The 22,633-nt window shown below is 41.5% G+C and overlaps 1 protein-coding gene across 1 annotated transcript in view; it reads right to left on the bottom strand.

Annotated features, from left to right (window-relative positions):
• LOC124594244 (ATP-dependent 6-phosphofructokinase-like) overlaps positions 1-22,633 on the bottom strand; it is a 426,583-nt gene that overhangs the window by 383,159 nt on the left and 20,791 nt on the right. The window contains exon 2 of the mRNA XM_047132611.1: positions 11,016-11,167. Coding sequence (XP_046988567.1) covers positions 11,016-11,167 — 152 coding nt within the window. The remainder of the gene's footprint in view (positions 1-11,015; positions 11,168-22,633) is intronic.

Genomic DNA, 22,633 nt, shown 5'->3' with positions numbered 1-22,633 from the left:
TTCCAATAACTGGGAATAAACAGATCAGCCTCCTAACATACTTTGCTTATTTCCACACAATAATGTCTTCTGGAATAGTTTTCTGTGGTATATCACCACTTAGACATATAGTATTGATTGCACAAAAGAGAGCAGTGAGAATAATTAGTGGTGTTAACCCAAGGACGTAAGGACGTCATGTAGGCACCTTTTCAAGGAGTTAGGCAATTTAACTGCACCATCAGTGTACATATATTTGCTAATGAAATTCGTTACAAATAATCCACCTCAATTCGCAAAGAACAGTGATGTTCATACGTACAACACTAGAGGGAATAACGACCTTTCCTATCCATTATTGAAGCTGTCAGTTGCTGAAAAAGGAGTACATTATTCAGCAACAAAAATTTTTGAACATTTGCCCAACAACATAAAGTGTCTGGCAGGTAGCAGACCAAGTTTCAAACCTAGCTTAAAATCATTTCTTTTGGACAACTCCTTCTACTCCATGGAAGAGTATCTGTTTCAGAAATGGTTAAAAAAAATTGTACCTCTAAATGTAATTGCATGTGTAGAACTAAAAATTTCAGTAATATTAATACTAACACAATTCATATATATATATATATATATATATATATATATATATATATATATATATATATATATATAAAAAAAAACAAAGATGAGGTGACTTACCGAACAAAAGCGCTGGCAGGTCGATAGACACACAAATAAAACAAACACAAACATACACACAAAATTCAAGCTTTCGCAACAAACTGTTGCCTCATCAGGAAAGAGGGAAGGAGAGGGGAAGACGAAAGGAAGTGGGTTTTCATGGAGAGGGTAAGGAGTCATTCCAATCCCGGGAGCGGAAAGACTTACCTTAGGGGGAAAAAAGGACAGGTATACACTCGCACACACGCACATATCCATCCACACATACAGACACAAGCAGACATATTTAAAGACAAAGAGTTTGGGCAGAGATGTCAGTCGAGGCAGAAGTGTAGAGGCAAAGAAGTTGTTGAAAGACAGGTGAGGTATGAGTGGCGGCAACTTGAAATTAGCGGAGATTGAGGCCTGGCGGATGACGAGAAGAGAGGATATACTGAAGGGCAAGTTCCCATCTCCGGAGTTCGGATAGGTTGGTGTTGGTGGGAAGTATCCAGATAACCCGGACGGTGTAACACTGTGCCAAGATGTGCTGGCTGTGCACCAAGGCATGTTTAGCCACAGGGTGATCCTCATTACCAACAAACACTGTCTGCCTGTGTCCATTCATGTGAATCGACAGTTTGTTGCTGGTCATTCCCACATAGAATGCATCACAGTGTAGGCAGGTCAGTTGGTAAATCACGTGGGTGCTTTCACACGTGGCTCTGCCTCTGATCGTGTACACCTTCCGGGTTACAGGACTTACCAAATGAAAGTGCTGGCAGGTCGACAGACACACAAACATACACACAAAATTCAAGCTTTCGCAACAAACTGTTGCCTCAGCAGGAAAGAGGGAAGGAGAGGGAAAGACGAAAGGATGTGGGTTTTAAGGGAGAGGGTAAGAAGTCATTCCAACCCCGGGAGCGGAAAGACTTACCTTAGGGGGAAAAAGAACGGGTATACACTCGCACACACACACATATCCATCCACACATATACGGCGGAAAGACACTCTTGGTGGAGTGGGGAGGATTTCATGAAGGATGGATCTCATTTCAGGGCAGGATTTGAGGAAGTTGTATCCCTGCTGGAGAGCCACATTCAGAGTCTGGTCCAGCCCCAGAAAGTATCCTGTCACAAGTGGGGCACTTTTGTGGTTCTTATATACACACACACACACAGAATAGAGGAAAACATTCCACGCGGGAAAAATATATTTAAAAACAAAGATGATGTGACTTACCATACGAAAGTGCTAGCAGGTCAATAGAAACACAAACAGACACATACATACACACAAAATTCAAGCTTTCGCAACAAACTGTTGCCTCATCAGGAAAGAGGGAAGGAGAGGGAAAGACGAAAGGATGTGGGTTTTAAGGGAGAGGGTAAGGAGTCATTCCAATCCCGGGAGCGGAAAGACTTACCTTAGGGGGAAAAAAGGACGGGTATACACTTGCACACACACACATGTCCATCCACTCATATACAGACACAAGCAGACATATTACAATATATATATATATATATATATATATATATATATATATATATATATATATATATATATATATATATCTTGTAATCTGACTTGTTCCACATCATATCAATAAAATAATCAGGAAAATGATCTACGGAACATGACATAACTAAAACTAAACTAAAAGTAAATAACACAAAACAAGGTATCAAACATACTAAACTAATATTCATCATTCTTAATGTCCTTTGCTATAATAATAATAATAATTATTATTATTATTATTATTACTATTATTGTTCTCAATGAAGCAAAATCCTCTCTGTACCAATACATAACTCAGCTGCATTCTCAAAATGATTATCTGTATAGTAAAGGACATTATTATTATTTCTTTCTTTTCTCAGACGTTATGTCTGGTCAGAAATGGAAAGTGACACGGACCTTGATCAAGCGTGACTTCCTTTTAACTGTATGGTATATGTTATACTGCATTTAGGAACTTTCGGGTAATTGAACATGTATCAATAATTACGGATTTCTGTAGTTGTATAAATAAGTTTGGATGTAGCTGTATTGCATTGATGTACTGGTGGATATTGTGTGGCATGACTCCTGTAGTTGATAGTATAATTGGTATAATGTCAACTTTATCCTGATGCCACATGTCCTTGACTTCCTCAGCCAGTTGGATGTATTTTTCAATTTTTTCTCCTGTTTTCTTTTGTATATTTGTTGTATTGGGTATGGATATTTCGATTAGTTGTGTTAATTTCTTCTTTTTATTGGTGAGTATGATGTCAGGTTTGTTATGTGGTGTTGTTTTATCTGTTATAATGGTTCTGTTCCAGTATAATTTGTATTCATCATTCTCCAGTACATTTTGTGGTGCATACTTGTATGTGGGATCGTGTTGTTTTATAAGTTTATGTGGTAAGGCAAGCTGCTGATGTATTATTTTTGCTACATTGTCATGTCTTCTGGGGTATTCTGTATTGGCTAGTATTGTACATCCGCTTGTGATGTGATCTACTGTTTCTATTTGTTGTTTGCAAAGTCTGCATTTATCTGTTGTGGTATTGGGACCTTTAATAATATGCTTGCTGTAATATCTGGTGTTTATTGTTTGATCCTGTGTTGCAATCATGAATCCTTCCGTCTCACTGTATATATTGCATTTTCTTAGCCATGTGTTGGATGCATCTTGATCGATGTGTGGCTGTGTTAGATGATACGGGTGCTTGCCATGTAGTGTTTTCTTTTTCCAATTTACTTTCTTCGTATCTGTTGACGTTATGTGATCTAAAGGGTTATTATTATCACTATTATTACTGTCAATTATTATTATTATTATTGTTGTTGTGAATGTTTTTGTAGTATTTTTGGTATGTACTATTCCCGGCCACATGTAAGAGAGAGGCTTAAGGCCGTAATCTGGTCAGGCTAAGTAAGCAATAAATAAATAAATAAACATACAACTTTTTAACTATCTGGGTGCAACTTCAAAATAATAAAGTTGTTATTTATACAGAAGGACACCTGGTGTCAAGCTTATCACAGAAAAGTATACTGCAACACTTCAGTTCAAATAAAAAAGGAAGACATAGCTACATGGAAACTTAATGATTCAAAATAAAAGTCAAAAACAGATATAACAATTTCTGAAATAGAAAAAACTTATAGCAGGAAAATTCTGGGTGGAACAATACATAAAATAAGGAAAAGTCACTCACCTACAGCAGACTGATGTGTGGCAGATACACTCCTGGAAATGGAAAAAAGAACACATTGACACCGGTGTGTCAGACCCACCATACTTGCTCCGGACACTGAGAGAGGGCTGTACAAGCAATGATCACACGCACGGCACAGCGGACACACCAGGAACCGCGGTGTTGGCCGTCGAATGGCGCTAGCTGCGCAGCATTTGTGCACCGCCGCCGTCAGTGTCAGCCAGTTTGCCGTGGCATACGGAGCTCCATCGCAGTCTTTAACACTGGTAGCATGCCGCGACAGTGTGGACGTGAACCGTATGTGCAGTTGACAGACTTTGAGCGAGGGCGTATAGTGGGCATGCGGGAGGCCGGGTAGACGTACCGCCGAATTGCTCAACACGTGGGGCGTGAGGTCTCCACAGTACATCGATGTTGTCGCCAGTGGTCGGCGGAAGGTTCACGTGCCCGTCGACCTGGGACCGGACCGCAGCGACGCATGGATGCACGCCAAGACCGTAGGATCCTACGCAGTGCCATAGGGGACCGCACTGCCACTTCCCAGCAAATTAGGGACACTGTTGCTCCTGGGGTATCGGCGAGGACCATTCGCAACCGTCTCCATGAAGCTCGGCTACGGTCCCGCACACCGTTAGGCCGTCTTCCGCTCACGCCCCAACATCGTGCAGCCCGCCTCCAGTGGTGTCGCGACAGGCGTGAATGGAGGGACGAATGGAGACGTGTCGTCTTCAGCGATGAGAGTCGCTTCTGCCTTGGTGCCAATGATGGTCGTATGCGTGTTTGGCGCCGTGCAGGTGAGCGCCACAATCAGGCCTGCATACGACCGAGGCACACAGGGCCAACACCCGGCATCATGGTGTGGGGAGCGATCTCCTACACTGGCCATACACCACTGGTGATCGTCGAGGGGACACTGAATAGTGCACGGTACATCCAACCGTCATCGAACCCATCGTTCTACCATTCCTAGACCGGCAAGGGAACTTGCTGTTCCAACAGGACAATGCACGTCCGCAAGTATCCTGTGCCACCCAACGGCCTCTAGAAGGTGTAAGTCAACTACCCTGGCCAGCAAGATCTCCGGATCTGTCCCCCATTGAGCATGTTTGGGACTGGATGAAGCGTCGTCTCACGCGGTCTGCACGTCCAGCACAAACGCTGGTCCAACTGAGGCACCAGGTGGAAATGGCATGGCAAGCCGTTCCACAGGACTACATCCAGCATCTCTACGATCGTCTCCATGGGAGAATAGCAGCCTGCATTGCTGCGAAAGGTGGATATACACTGTACTAGTGCCGACATTGTGCATGCTCTGTTGCCTGTGTCTATGTGCCTGTGGTTCTGTCAGTGTGATCATGTGATGTATCTGACCCCAGGAATGTGTCAATAAAGTTTCCCCTTCCTGGGACAATGAATTCACGGTGTTCTTATTTCAATTTCCAGGAGTGTAGATACACATAATACAGGTGGCATATGAAAAAACGGCACTGAGTACAGACTGCTTGCCAATTATGCCAAAATATTGCCCACCACAGGCAGATACAACAACAAATACATAAATATGTAATAATTACATAGTAAAGAAATAATGAATAAGCTTATCCAAAGGTCTGTATTTACTGAATTGATCTTGTCATTTACATTACATTAGGTGCCGAAAATGATCTCCTTGTGCTTCAACGCACTTTTGCACTTGCCGTAACATGTTAAAGTACACTTTGGACAATTCTGTCAGATCAATTCTCAGAATTTCATTATGGACATTTTTCTTCTAGTCTTATAACATTATTGGGTTATTTGTGTACAGTTTTCCCTCTAGACAGCCCACAGGTAAACATCACAAGTGGTTACTTTCAGCAAATATCCATGCACAGCAGTGTTTACTGTTGTTTAAAAAAATATGGGATCCACAATCTGACTTGCTGAAATGGAATTTGCAACTGACATGGTAATATGCCACTTTGTTACCAAATACTGTATACTACTGTTTGCTAGTATGGAAATGTCAGAAAACTTCTTTGCAAAATGTCTCTCATTTAGTTAAATGAATCAGTGGATACATACGTCTCCACTATTGCGATTTTTCTTGAAGAGGACACATCCCACTGAGATATTTACTTGACACATCTTAACCAAGCCACAATGGATTTTGTACTGACAATAAAAATTGAAGTTGCAACAGCTTTTAAACAATAGATGACAACTGGCAGACACCAATGAGTAGTCTAGTACTTGGTGCTAGTTTCTGATGTGCCACCATGCAGAACACAGTATTCACTAGCTTTAAGGCACTATAATCCATTAACCATAAGAATAAACCTAATGTAAACATTTCATTATGTATTCTTGCATGTTTGCTGGAACCTCATTGGATTTCTGTTTCACGTGGGACTGCAGCCAAGCTGTCTCGAGTACTGTCAAGTACGATAATAAGGGTACATTTAGTGCTCTGATTTACTCGCACATCGACTTGGCAATAATATGGGACAACAGCTTTACCAGGGTATTTAACTTGGACAGCACTGGCCTTTTTTCAGCTGGTACAGCTAGCCTACAGTTATGTGGCCAGCTGCAGTTCACGCATAAAAAGAGACGAGCACAGGAGCAATACAGTTTCACATGTAATTTAATTTTTAAGCAGAATGAAATATTACACTGCAAATCTCCCACAATATGCTCCTTACATGACTACATGAAAACCGCAACGCATTATCATTTTTAGCTAATGTACTATTGTAATTAATAACAAGAATTGTGAAAAGTCCTGACTTAACCATAGGGTAATTTTTCTGCATAATCTGTGTGTAACATAAGAGAGTATTGAAGGATTTCACCATATAGTTAAATACTGAAGCCACTGAAGGTATTACTCGGCCGTCTGGTAATCTCTTAGCTCCTTCCTTATCCAAAACAGAGAAATACATTTCCATTCTGGAAGTGTCACCTGATATGTTGTTAATCAGTCTATCAACAACAAAATCTACGAAGCCAACCAGGCACAGCATTTTCTCTTCTTCTTTTACGACAAGCCATTCTATACCCCGCCACTGTTCAGCAATGATGTGTCAAAAAGCTGCGAGCGTTAGTTAAAGTACATGTGGCAGCTTAAGAGTCTCGTTACTTCTCAGGCCAAATCCCATAGCTTGGCTCCAGATCAGTTCTGTTCAGTCCATATTGTAATGGCACAGTACCAAATGCAAAAATGCAGCATTTGTGTGATGTGTTTGATGCTGTGAAAATGATTCTTTTTCATGTTTCTAAGATATGTATCAACCTCTGTGGTATAAAATGATGGGCGTAGTCCAAATAAAAAGGATTTGGTTTTTCATTTTTGCTTTAAAAATTTCAACAACTTTTATGAACAGTCTTTCATAAAGCATCAATAATTACGAATTTGTATTGGAAATGGAAATAAGAATTTCGCATCCAATGTGTAATTAGAAACAAGAAGTCATGCATTATTCATAAAAAATGATGATGAGTTCTATAATTACAAAATTTAGGTATTTCAAATAGAACGAGAAAAAAAATTACATGGTGGAGTTTTGAACCACAGCACGATCAATCGCATTTGGTTCCCACTCTATTACACTACCGACTACACATCCGGTTTGAGTTCGTTTATCAACTGCAGTATACAGGACACTGGGAAAACTTCAAAGCCGATTATCTTTGTAAATTGATAAAAAACATTAAGAACAGCCAATTTCTCGGTGCTTTTTAACCGTGTTCCTTGCATGTGTTTCACTACGGAACAGAAAGCAGCCTCAGCCAATTTCATACTGCACATTATCAGTGCAACAATCAGAGCACAAGGCTGCAAAGGCTGTGACTGTACACGATATTTGAAATAAAAGCTACATACCTAAAGCGTGATTAAGAAAAATGTTGATGGCTGTTAATACATTTGAATATCTTAAAAGTTTCATTTAACGTAACTTAGTAATAAGATATCTAATACATAAGTAGGACCTACTTCCAAGAGCGTAACAACACCAGTGTACGTGTGCTACGGCTTCTGACCAACCATCGCATTTGTGTTTGTTTACAACAGGTTTTTTCTTAAGCTGAACGGATTATAGCTCTGCTTCTAGAAGACCACACAGACACTTAGATGCACACTACCGTGGGGCGATACTAATGATTACTGAGAGCAGTTGCCTGGACTGATGAATGAGGTGGAGGGAGAGAAGGATGCATGAGGCAAGGAGAGGGAGTGGGGTAGTATGAGGCACAAGCAGGAAAGACAAATGACTCAGTAGAGATACAACAGGCCAAGAGCAAAAGAGAAAAAGTAACATGAGGCAATTGGAAAACAGGCTAGTTGAGGTTTAGGCCAGGGGGACTGTGAGAATGCAAGATACACTGGAGAGACAATTCCCACCTGCATACTTCAGAGAAGCTTGTGCTGGATGGGAGTATCCAAAAAGCATGCATAGTGAAGCAGCTATTAAAGTAATTTGTGTGGTAGTGTGCAGCATGTTTGACAACTGCATGGTCAAGTTTGCAGTTCACCACAGTTTGGCAGTACCCACCCATGTGAGTAGACAATTAGTTACCTGTCATGTCCCCATAGAATGCTGTGCAGTAATTGCAACACAGATGACATGTAAGATGGGTGCTTTTACAAACATTCTTGCCTTTTACAAGGTATGAAATGTCTGTAACAGGACTGTGATAGGAGGTGGTGACTGGGTGTATGGGAGAAGTCTTGTAGCTGGGTCATCCACAAGGGAGTGACTCGTGTGTATGACAGGAAGCACAACTGGAACAGGGATGGACAAGGATATTCTGTAGGTTGGATGGATGACTGATCACTACTTTTGGTGATGTAGGCAAGATTTTGCATAGAGTATCCCTCACCTAAGGGAATGACATTGCCCTGGAGAAGTATGTTGTTGAACGTTTCAAGGGGGTGATATTTTGTAATCGGAAGAGTGCTGTTGGGCATTGGTTACCAGGTTTACTGGCACCTGAGGACAAGGTGGCACAGGAGATCTGTTTATGAATGAGCTGGATAGGATATTATCTGTCAATAAAGGTTCTGGAAGGTTATCGTTACATTTCGACAACTCTTGCCTTCCTTTGCAGATGCAGCATTCATGTATGGTGAAGCTGTGTGGAAGAGACTTTTTGATGTGAAACTGATGATGGCTGGAGGTGCTGTTGGTGGTTGAACACTTGATGTGAACAGACATATTTATGAAGCCACCTGAAATGTGGAGATCGACATCTAGTAGGAGGGTGGCTCAATGATTTGAGAAGGACCAGATGAAATGGATTTTGATGTAAGTGTTGAGCTTATGGAGTAAGAAAGGACAGGGGAGGGGAGGGGAAAGGGGGGGGAAGAATGAATATTGCACATCTGCCCATCACCACAGGTTCCAGACACAACATGTACTGCTGTCACAGTTAACTTATGTTATCATTCTTCCAAGCTCAATATAAACATTATCTCCTTCATCTTCACTTTCATTGTTATTGATACGAAGAACATTTCCACTTGAACTTAACAGTTATCTACTCATTTATGGACATTGTGAATGAAATGCAGCTTTCAGCGTTCAAATTTGCATTGCAACAAGAAATTAATAATAACATAATAAATAATATCATAACTACATTTATTTTCCTCCATTTTAACAACACAACACTTTGGATAATAAATACTGATTATCTACAATGTATGATTATATCTGCAGCCTAAGATTTCCTTGCAACTAAAAAACTCAAGCTTTTCAAGTATGGTATAGCAGAGCAGGAAATCTGTGACCATGTGAGTGTTATGGCAACAATGGCTACAGGTATTAAAAAGAGTGGTGAGCTGGGAACATGTTTGCATAAGAAGTGAACACAGGGGACAGACCGCAGATCATGCAGGAGATCTACATTTAACATTCATCTCTGGGGACAAAAATGTAGAGTATCGACTGACAAAATTAAAAAGTATTGTTCAATATACTTCAGATATGTATATGCCAAGTAAGAGTGTAATGGATGAGAGAAACTCATACTGGCTCGACAGCCATGATACAAAATTGCTAGTAAAGGAAAGAAATCTCCCTCACAGATTTAAGCAATGCCAAAGACTCCTACACAAAAGTTGAACAAAGCCAAGAATGAACATAAGAGAAGCCATGTGACAAGTGTTCAATGAATTTGAAAGTATAATTTTGCTCATCAATCTGGCAAAAATCCTAACATGTCTTGGTTTTTGTAAAGCCAGTAAACAGATTAAAACTATCTACAGTATTTAGTTGCTCAGACTACATGTCCCTGACTAGCATTCAGTATGACCAGGCACAGATTGTAGTTAAAGGCTCTGAGGTGTAGCCATCGTAAAAGATATATTAAAATATGATTTTCCATAATGTAGTGCAAAATTTAAGTTACCAGAAAGCATTTTGAATATTTTCCACACAGATTAAAATGACAGTCAATGTTTATAGAAATTTTAATATCAAGTGATGTTTCCCAAACAGTTAGTAGACTTAAGGCTGCAACTTAAAATGCAACAGATGTTTGGGGGCATGGCACTTCAAAGCACTGTTCTATATGGGTTTTCAGAAGGCTCAAAAAGCTAAGCCTCAGGAACTTGTACCAACATCCAGATGATTTTCAAGTTCTGCTTTTAATGATGAGGAGAATCAATAACTTGGCTGAATCTTCACTCTTGAATCCTGTCTCCATGTCTCACAATTAGGCTTCGATGGATCATTAGTTAACAATTAATATTCAAGTTTTGAGAGTGTTAAAGATACTTATTTGTTTCTGGCATTGTGATTTCTATCTCTGCAGTAAGTCTCTAAATGTCTCTCTCTAGAATGCACTAAGCTACCCAGACCCTGAAACTGCTTACTTCTAACTCAAATACCTCCTCATAAGGCTTAGTACACACTGTTCCAGTCCTCCCACAAAGAAAAAATACCTGTCAGTACTGGGTACTGAACCCAGGAACTCTGCATGGCAGTCCAACATGTTGATGCTGAATGCTCAGCTACAGATACGGACATAACATAATAAAACAGGAACAAATACAAAGAGAAAAACCGATCAGTTGGTCTGCAGTTTTAATCAGTCTAAGTTTCAAAAATTACTCTGATGAACCAAGCATTCCACCTAACGTAAATTATAAAGAACAGTTACATTTGGTAGCTTACCTTATGTATAATGGACGAAACTGTCGCCCAGCCTGCTTCCTCAATATTGTCTCCGCCATCTACCATTCCTTGATAACCTTCTTTTATGAAATAAACTTTACATCCAAGATATATACCAAAACGTACTACTGCACGTACTGCAGCGTTCATCCCTAGAGAGCACAATGAAGAAGTATTCATAAAAAAGTGGTTCTCAATATCTTAATGTTAATGTTCAAACTTGCTGTGTTACATATAAGTTATTATGTTTTTAGAACAAATATCATACAGTATAATTCTGAAATACATTTCCTAAATCATACACACAGATATCAATATTTCCATCAGGAACAAGTTATCATTTATTAACGACTAACACTTACAGTCTGGTTCATGGTATTCAGTGATTTTGTCACATATCCAAGGCATCTTAGAAAGTTTATCATGATTTAAAGTGATCACAGCTCTATAATTAAAATTGATACATAGTATTTCACACATGCATACACACAGTAATAAACTTTTTAGTCTTATGCAATATCATTTAATACACTCAATGTGAACATTGTTGATAACTTGCAAAACATCCAAATGGTACTCTATCTCATGCCAAAACTTTGTACATTTGAGGGATGACACTTTCAACAGTTTGAATGATGTGATCATGCAATGTGAGCATATCCAGTACAGGTGTGACACCCATCTTGGTGTCAATATATCCCCAATAGCAAAATTACAATGTGTAATGTCTCACAATCTTAGTGGTCATGAGATTGGATCATCCCTAACTAACCTGGAAATTTTTCAGCCAAAGACTCCTGGACACATGGTGATCATGTAAACATTGTCCAGATGTTGTCGACAGTCTCTGCAGGTCAGTTGCTGCTTTTCTTCTTTTCAACTGTATCCACATTTCAAAATACTTGGTCAATTTCCTGTAAGTATACTGAACCCCTGTCACACAGTGATTGGAAATTTTTGCCTTATCCAGCCACACAACACATTGTACTTTCTCCTAAACTGATGCTGCCATTTTATTCTTTAATTAACAGTGGTACTCTCAGAGAGAGATTCATAAATTGAAGCACGCCATCATGGAAACTTAATAAATTTGTCAACACAATAAAAGCAGGATATCATGGATATATGGCATAAATAAATAGTAATGCCTGTTTTATGATCAGGTTAAACATTCTGGGACATCCTATATATAAGCTCAATGAGGAAAATGGAAAAAAGTCTGAGTTATGTATAATGAAAATTAATTCCAACACTTATTCAACTTCTTTTGATTCAGTAATCTATACCACTGTGCTCAGAAATGTGGTGTGAGCTGTGGCTTTTCATATAGCAATTAAAGCAATCAGAGATAATTTCTATTAAATTAAATATATTCTGAACTCAAATATCACACAGTAATTGGTAAGCATAAAAGATACAATGATTGTCTCTAGCCACTGTGAAGTGGTTTCACAGAAAGGCATACTTAGCAGCAATGCTATGTTCCCTTTACAAATCAGATTCTGAAAGCACCTAACAACAGAATTCATTGTAGAATATTGATTGTATGGACCAGGGAATTCGTCTGAAGGAAGCAAACTCTCGGAAGAGTAAAGATGAAAAATGATTTAGTGTAGTCATCCCATTTAATATGTTATACAAATTAGTTTACACTGTTCCACAGGCCTCAAAAATTACAGAAGCACAAAAATTTTAAATGTTAGGATCAACAAATCCTTTGGGATGCTTTCCTTTACTACTTGTAGGAAGAGAGAAAAGCAAAGTACAAGCTAGTGAGATGAAATTCTTGAGGAACAGTATTGGAGTGACAAAGATAGACAGGTTAAGAAATGAGAGGATCAGAGCATTAATGAAGGTGGAACCATTATAGGAGGAGATAGAGAAATCAAGGCTGAGATGGTATGGGCATGGTAAGCATATGGAGGAGAAGACGATACCCAAGAGAATACATGAGTGGCCGAGCGGTTCTAGGCGCTCAGTCCGGAACTGCGCTGCTGCTATGGTCACAGATTCAAATCCTGCCTTGGGCATGGATGTGTGTGATGTCCTAAGGTTAGTTAGGTTTAGGTAGTTCTAAGTCTAGGGGACTGATGACCTCAGATGTTAAGTCCCATAGTGCTCAGAGCCATTTGAACCATTTTAAACTGGAAAGAAAGAGACCAAGAGGAAGACCGAAAGACAGATGGCTGAAAGGAGTGGAGGAATGCGTCCAGAAGAAAGGAGAAGACTGGGCCAAGGTGAAAACAGAGAGATGGTGGCAAGACAGAAGGCAATGGAGAGGCTTATGTTCCAAACAGACCTGGCCTTAGGCTGGAAACTGTTCAAGACGATGATGATGATGACAATGAGGATCAATAAATATAGTGAGACATCCATCCAACTTCTTTGGATTGAACTAAATTGAGCCTGACACATTTTTTCGGTCAAAAATATTTTACTGAGCATCTTTTATATTGCTTGTAATAGGAGCAACTACTGATAACAGATTTGCAAAATTATGGGCATATTTTATAGACATTGTATGGTACAGATCCTAATGAAGAGAATATTTGTTGCTTGGAAGAGATTAGTTTAACTTACCAAAAGCACATATCTGGTTTACATTTGAAATGGATGGTAAAAAGTGTAGGTCATTGGTTGGACTTGACTCTTACATGCTTGAGGCAAAGCATTTCGCATACAACTGTGACACAGTATACCTCTGAGAAGTGCAAAAGTTCTTACACTTCTAATGCTATGAGTGTGGGATAGAGAGAAGATAATACAATGTCTGACAGAACAGGTAAAGCATCCAGAAGGGCAGAAGGAAACAAAATGAAAATTTGTAAGTTGAGATGGTAGGTGATGTTATTTCAGTGATTACAAAGAACTTGGCAGTACGAACCCATTTATCAGCATGATGTTGCACCATGTCTGGCCATGATGCATACACTGATTCAGTTGGGGAGGTGCCATAAAGCTGTTATATCCTCTCTTGAGTTGAGCTGGCTCAAATCTGTTGTAACTAGTCCTTGTTCTCATGGATAATGGCACTGGGATGGAGTTGATATCTGAGATGATCCTACACATATTCTGTCAGGGCAGATCTGGGGATCTTGCTGGCCACAGGAGCATCTCAACATCATGCATAGACAGGTCACAGACGTACATGCCATGTGTGGACATTAATTTCCTGTTGAAAAATGGTACAATGACATTGCTGTATTAGTGGCAGCAAACGAGGAAGCAGGATGAAGGAATTCCATGACATACTGTTGTGCCATCAGAGTCCTCTCAGTCACTAACAGCCATGAGCTAAAGGCATAACTGATAGCTGCCTACACCATGACAATGACACCAGAAATAACACTGTTACGCCTCTCCAAAACATTGGAAGAATGGGACTACCTCACAGGGTGTTACTATACTTGCTGAAGATGATTGCATGGGATAGTGAAGAACTGTGATTCGTTGATGAACACGAAGTAATGCCACTCGTTCCTAGTCACAGCACCACTTCAAACGTGGCCATATGTGTTGTGGTGTTAATGGCAGCCTCCACATGAGATGCTAATTCCATAGTCTGGCTACTGTCAGTGTCCAGTAAATGGTATCGGATGACATAGAATGTTGCACAGAATCCATTACCTGTTCTTGGATGGCAAGCACAGATGAGAACATGATTATTATGTGCTTGGTGCACAATACCATCACCCACCTTTGTGGTAGTCAGATGAGATCGACTGAAACCTAGATGACAAGTATGCCTCCCCTCACCTTTCCATACAGTCCAGCATCAGGCCGCTACCACATCTGAATGCCCCACAAATCTTGATATTACATGATTTGACCAGCCAGTTAAATGGCAAACCCAATGAGGCCTCTTTCAATCTTGGTCAGATGTTGATAATGCTGTCTCACATACATATGTGGCATCTTTGTGACCATCAGAGTGGTCACTCAGTATCTGACATTGTTCATGCCCTTTACATACCCTACTAGACTTGGTGACAACACTACACATGAGTAACACTAATGCACATGGTGACCATTCTATCACTAATAATTGCAAGTCTAATAATTTACATACCCACCAGTAGTGTGTACATGTATGAAATGCTTCTTGTTTTCTTTCTTTCTTTCTTTCTTCTTCTTCTTTTCAGGCACTGTATAAACTGTGTTCTCAAGTTGCCTTATTCATAAGGAATGACTAAAAATGGGTTGGCAGATTTGTACTCTACCAGCAGTGGAAGGGGAAGGAAGAAAGAAATAAAGTTGGCCAGCACTGAAGAAAGAAAGATGACAGACCTGAAGAAATGAAACCCATTTCCCCCAACAAAGAAGTATCTTTCCTGCAGTTGGGCTTGACTGGTAGCTGGAGAACTCAGATGTTATTTGTTCTACAGGATGGTGACTACTGGAATTCCTCACCACTAATGCCCATATAAAGGAATTTTGCCACTATAAACAACATCACTTTCTACTGTGCTCATGTTACTGCCATTCACAAATATTTTTCTCAGAGAGGGGTATTCTAAAAATTTGACTGGCAGTTAACTATCTGATTAGCAACATTTTGTTATCAATAATCTGTACTTCATGGAAAACACAAATCTATAAAGGTTATAGTTGGCATTGAATCAATCTATTAAACATTCCTGGTCCTTTTTCACCACGCAGGTCCTAGTATTAATGGTGGAATTTACTATGAATAAACACAACCATTCATCAATTCATAGCTCCATCACTGCTCTCTTTCATTTTTGACACAAAGTTGTCTATCTCAGAATGACCACTCCAGACATTACTCACACAATCACATACACCTTCCAGTGCAGTTAATCATTTCTGTTTCTCAAATCTCTGCCTCTGGGGAACAAATCTCTGTCACTGGGAACCTTAATTGAAATTTCAAGTTATTCTCCTCATTTTATTAGCATTCATGTTACAGCCATCAACTCTCTACGTATCTTCCAGTGATACCAAAAACTATATCTTTTAATCCATAAATTTAAAATAACTGTGATTATGAATACTTTATTAGCAAATATAACATCCCATCACACTCTACCTGATTTCTCAATCCAATCCCTGATTGGTATATCCTGGCACAGTGCTATTTACCCAAAATTTAGAAATTCTGTCATAACATAACATCTTTGTAGCTCATGAACATTTTCAAATCCTGAGTGCTTTATAATAATCCTCCGAGTTTCTCTTTACCATAGGGGCTGCAAATAAGGCTGGTCTATAAAGCTGTCTTTTCCATCTGGATCTATTCATAAACAGTTGTTGAGATGATGCATTAAGTAGTTGTTATTGCATATAAAGCATACAGAACTGCATCAGACACACTCCGTCTGCTGTACATTATCAGCAGCTGATTGCTATAATAGGTAGTTCTAGCGGCCTTTTGCTTTCAAATGACCCAATTTGATAACCTTGTTAGCTTTTCATCAAAATTTCGGTCCAAACACCTCATTGTCAGGCTAAATAAGCAATAAATCATATATATTTTTTAAGTTGAGAGTAACACTTCTCACCTGTAGTTCAGGAGGATTGAAAGTATCACAAAATGAATATACATTATTTATTCCAACGGGAATTTGAAACAAGAGGATGCAGTACATTCCCCCAATGGTTATGTTGTGATACATGACTATGGATTTGCACCTGCCGCCTGTCTGCTGTAGCAAATGCTCATGCATTACAGCACATGACACATCACCCAGCAAAAAATGGATGGCAAGCTGTAAACATCCTATGACAAGAGTTTTCTCTGCCATATGCCTCTTTGTCACAGCCCCTTGGTTTTTACTGAAAAGCATGGTACAGGAAGCACTCACAACTCCCGACAATTCCTGTGCCAATGTCGAGTTGTTCACATGAGAAACACAGTGATTAAATGTTTCTTGCATGTTCATGTTATTAACTCAGCAAAACTTAATGGCTTGCTGTAGTGTTACAAGACAGACACATGACCTGTGAGCATGCCAAAGGTGAGTTGGTTTTGTGTGCCTAATAAGCTAACAGCATTGCAGGATTCCCTTGACACCTATATAGAACTAACTGTCACAGGACTGACATGATATTTTGGGGCATGAATGTTTCAGTACCGCTTCACCGTGGCCTTTCCGACTGTGGAGTATCCACTTCATGTAGTCTATTACAACACATTCAGTGTAATGTGATCTGACCCCCTTGTGAACTAGGTAACCAGCTTGCAGCCATTTGAGATGAAATCCGAACATTGTTAGATTAGTGCTGCTACGGATCAAAAGTTCATTATTGTTTGGTGAAGTTGCTTTGGTTATTGTACTAGTTTAGTCACTACATTCTCAATTCAGTAATTGTATAAATTTTTGCCTTGTTCAGTTTTGTCTGATTATCTACACTCATGTTACCCATTTCAATCCAGTTATTGCTGTACTCCATAGTTCTTGGATCCCTGTATTATATTACACTAATATTAACAATGTCCTTTCATGTAGTCTAAAGACACTGTTAACTGATCCTTCTGGCAGACATTTTTGGAAATTTATGTAACTGATACTGCCTTGTTAATGTTTCAGTACTGGAAATGTTCAAATATGGGCATTCTTTCATGGCATGTTTCCATGATTTAGCATTCCTTTTATCCTAAATGCCTAGCAATACTACTGTACCTGCATCTTGTGTTCAGTGGGAAACAAATTCCCACACTGGTGCCCTGTCTGAATACCCCTCCCTGACCAAGCTCCACATGGGACAGCGTGTATGTGCACCGAATGACCACCTAAGTCAAATTTCCCCACCATCTGGTTAGTGATCACCACACCAGTCTGTGAATGTTCAGCAGCACAGTATACCACCATTCCAACACCAGCATAGCAAATGAAGTGGCATGCAGCACAGCAAGTCCAGTCCCTGTTTACCACTACTATCAAGTTCAGCCCTGGCTGGTAACCTAGGAGCTGTCATCCTCCCAGTCCCCAAATCTACAAGCATATATGGACAGTGCCCACAACTTCCTCAACCACTGTGTACAGCTTGCTGACACCGCCACCGCCCCTGCACACACTGCTCCTCCCTAACTGACCCACACCACCATCCACCTGTTGCCTTTCAACTCTTCCAACCTCCAGTTATGGTTTGCTTCTGTGGAGGCAATATTTGCAGGCTCCTTTATTACCAGTGACTCCAGGCAATTCTCCCTAACAGTCATGCAGCTCAAGTGTTTGGTCACTACCAAGGCCTATGATATCATCACTGACCTGTCACAGTCAGGCAGATTTGGTAGCCTAATAGATTGGTTGATAATGCTGCTGCTCGCATTGAAAATGTAGTGCACATGTGTACTATTTTCATCAGAGGAATGCACCAACATGTGGCCCTCACAGTTCTTCCAGCAGCTCCGCTCACTATTACCTGCATGATTGGCAAGATGGGCAAGCTCACCTCCATCCTGGATCGCGCACAAAACCCAACCACCCTCCATAAACTGTTACTCTCTCCCACCACCCATGTCTTTTCCTCTTCGTCCCAGCAAATGGCTCTGTGACCACAACCTACTGGTCCTACACCCAGTCCGTTGACCTCAGCCTCGACTGAGATTTCACATGGACCTTTATAGTAGCTGACATTATGGATCCTATCCACGGTGCTAACTTCACACTCATTACAACATGCTCCTCGACCTGGTGAATTACTGTGTCATCATCAGTGATATCACCATCAAGCAATCATATTCTGGCCCTTTTGTTGACCACCTCCCGGACTTTCCTCAACTGTCCTTTCAGTGCCACCTAGGAGCTGCATCTCGATACATTGACTACATTGCAACAACAATATGCTCTACAGTTTTCTGTCACCTCCACTGTCTTCAAAAGTGGTTCAAATGGCTCTGAACATTATGGGACTTAACATTTGAGGTCATCAGTCTCCTAGAACTTAGAACTACATATACCTAACTAACCTAAAGACATCACATACACCTATGCCCAAGACAGGATTCGAACCTGCGACCATAGTGGTCACCCGGTTCCACCACTGGCTTCTACCAGTTAAACAAAGTGCCATGCAGATCCAAATCACGGCAGCAATTGCCGCCAGTGTGCTCCCCCCTCAAAAAGCCTATGGGCCTCCACCCCACAGCTAGTAAAGAAAAAAGAAAGGATGGCACACGGCTCCCATGCAGCAACTTTCATTCCCGCAAGGCTAGGATAGGCCCTTACCACTCTCCAGTTATCCTCTTTCGCAGCTACAGAGATAATCCGTCCAGCACAACTGTTTTCAGCAAAACAGACTGCACACAAGCATTTGCGCAGTCTCTGATCGCCCCAGAGGACGTGGAGAAGACAGCACTAATCACCACCTTCAGGCTCTCGAAAGTGCCTTTATGCTCTTCGGACTCCACAACATTACCCAGATCAGGAAACGCTTTCTCGCCTATGTCCTACATGGTGTTTTGTGTTGTTTCATCTACTTGGATGGTATTTATGGCCACAATCTCGCAGAGCACTATCAGTGCCTCCAGGAGGTATTTTCCTGCCTCCAAGAGCTATGAGCTGTCATCAATCTGGAGAAGTACTTTTTTGGTGTTCCAGAGACTGACTTTCTTGGACATAGGATATCATCTGCCGATCCTGAATACCCAGTCTGCTACCAAATTTTCACTTCCGCAAACTTCAAGGAATGTTGCAGGTTCCTCGGAATGACAAACTTTTTTTCTGGTGCCACCTCAAAAATTCTGCAAGTGTGCAAGCAACAATCACTGCCACATTTCTTGGTGACACAACTAAAGGCAGTAGACCCTTAACCTGAATGGTGTAAAAGGTGGAGGGTTTCAAACAAACAAAACATTACCTCTCACATACTGACCTCCTTGCACACCCCCACCTGACCACCCTGGTGGCAATTGTAATGGACACCAGTCAGTCTGCCCCAGGCCCCATCCTTCAACAATCCATTGAACATTCCTGGCAGCCATTGACATTCTTTTCCATGAATCTCTCCGTGCCACATCAAATTTGGGCCATATACGACCGCAAGTTCCTCACCATATAAATGAGGCGGTCAAGTATTTCCACCCCTTGGTGGAAGGATGCCCCTTCATGGTCCACACCAATCACAAACCCTTACAATAGGTTACTGTCAAAAGGGAAGCACACAGATTTCCCCTAAGCAGTTTCATCAGTGGGAGCATATGGCACAGTTCACAACCAACAGAAGGCACAGAATATCACTGACAAAAGCTTCAGTGGCTCCTGCGCCCTCACCACTCACATCGACAATACTTTTGCAGCTGCTGCTCAGGCAGCCAATCCTGATCTGTTAAGACTGCATTGCTACACATATAATGGCCCTAACAATAAATGACATGCAGTTCCCAGTACGGACTTAGCCTGCTGTCTGGGCATCTGAGGCCCTTGTATAGGAGCATTCTGTCTAGCCTGGTACCCAGTGGGATTGCACCAAAATGGGTCCAAACCTTCCTCCAGTGTCAGCACACTAAATCAGCCCATCATATACAAGCACCTATCGCTTCTTTCCCCCATGTATACCACCATTTTTCCCATGTCCATATGGATACTGCAGGCCCCCTTCCATCATCAAACAGCAATCTTTACAATCCTTGCCATCACTGACAGATTCACTCATTGGCCAGAAGCCTTCTCACTGACCGACATCATGGCAGATACAGTAGCCAAGGCTTTTATAGGCATTTGGGTCTAGCATTTTGGGTGCCACCACTCTGTGATGAGAGACCACAGATGACAGGTCACATCTTGCCTGTTTAAGAGTTTAAGACACTCACCAAAACTTGCAGTACACTTATCCATTTTACAACCACCTACCAACCTGCTGCTAAAGGCATTGTGTAGAGATTCCACAGGAGCCTAAAAGCTGCCCTTACCTGTCAACCTGCAAATTGGCCCTCCAGCCTGCTGCTAGCTATCCTTGGCTTACAGGTGGCCCACAAACTGACTTGGGTAGGTCCGCCTCTGAGGTCATGTACAGGATGCTGCTCACCATTTCAAGTGACTTCATCAAGCTGCAGCCTCTGCCACCCACCACCTGCACCCTGGCCTTCATACCCATCTGTGTGACTGCATGGCAGCCCTGCACCTAGCACCCCCTCAATGCCCAGATGACTGTAGGTCCTTTGCACAATGGGACCTTAACAAGTGCAGGCATGTCATGCTCAATGTGAATGCCAGCCCCCTGCAACTCCACCCACAGTATTCAGTCCCACACATTGTGCTCAAGCTTGAGAAAAAAACCTTTTCTCTATGTCAATGTGGCACTACCACCACTGTCGCCACTGAACAACTGACGCCAATGTACATGCTCAACTTTCCCAGCCCTTGTGCATTGCCAACCTTCAAAATTGAGGTGGCACCGAGTGGTGAAAACACTAACGCAGGCGACACCACTAACCTGATGGGCAGTGCTTTGGATCCGAGGGCAGATTCTGCTCTGCTGTTTACACCACCACCTGTTCCTGCAGAGCTGCCATGACACCGACCACTTCATCAGTGCCGCTGGACCCGCCCTCTGGCCATCCCCAACTCTATCGCAAGGCACCAGCTCCACGCCTTTGACACCAAGATACCTGTCACCACCCATACGAGATTGGCACATGCCCTCACCGCAACATGTAACCAGTCTACAAGCAAGATGCAGCAGTGGTGGGCATTTACAGCACCTGTGCAGGACAGAGTGTGTTGTGCCACACGTGTAGGGCACACTGTGCACTTCCCACCATGTGCCACCTGCCTGAGCAGCAGCACAACACCGCATCTTTCACCTGGTTCCACCCCCAAACTGCAGAATACCTGACTACACTCGCTGACTGCAGTGTACCACAGTCCCCTGCCCCACTGGCAGTATGACAGCGTGTCGCCATTGGGCTCGGCTAGTAACGTGGCATCCCAGAGGCCACTGCATACCACACTGCTGCCTCCGCCATTGCCAGTGGGCCTGGCTCCACTGACACAACTGTTGCCCCAGGAACATCCACTGTGTCCATCACCCAGCTCTCTCCTTCTTGCCTGAAGATTACTATGTGGTGATGCACTACTACACACTCATGCCCGCCATTCATCTGCCCTGACAGACAATCAAGCATTACAGCAGAGGATGCATCATGCAGCAAAAACCACATCATGAGTTGTAAGCTTACTATGACAAGAGTTTTCTCTGTCCTGATTCTCTTTGCTGCAGTGCTGAGTTTTGCCTGAAACGCATGCTACAAGAATCAGTCCCAATCCCTGGAACTTCCTGCACCAGCACTGAGCTGTTCATATAACAAGCACAGTGATTAAATGTTTCTTACATGTTCAAGTTATTAATTCATCAAACCTTAACGGCTTTCCACGGTGCTAAGAGATAGATGCACAACCTGTGAAGACGTTAAGATGAGTCGATTTTGTGTGCCTATTAAGATAACAGTACTACAGACTTCCCTTGATGACTATGGAGAACTAATTGTGAATTATCTGAGTGTCTGTTACTATATCATGAGTAAATGTGATCTAACCCCTTTGTGAACTACGTAACCTGTTGCAGTGCCATGTATGGAGCCATCAGAGATGAAAACGAACATTGGCAGATTAGTTCACACACAGACCACAAGTTCATTACTGTGTCAAGCAGTT

Source organism: Schistocerca americana, chromosome 1, assembly GCF_021461395.2.
Source record: "Schistocerca americana isolate TAMUIC-IGC-003095 chromosome 1, iqSchAmer2.1, whole genome shotgun sequence".
NCBI classification, from domain to species: Eukaryota; Metazoa; Arthropoda; class Insecta; order Orthoptera; family Acrididae; genus Schistocerca; species Schistocerca americana.
Note: the sequence above shows the minus strand (reverse complement) of the source record. Positions and strands in the feature narration are given on the sequence as shown.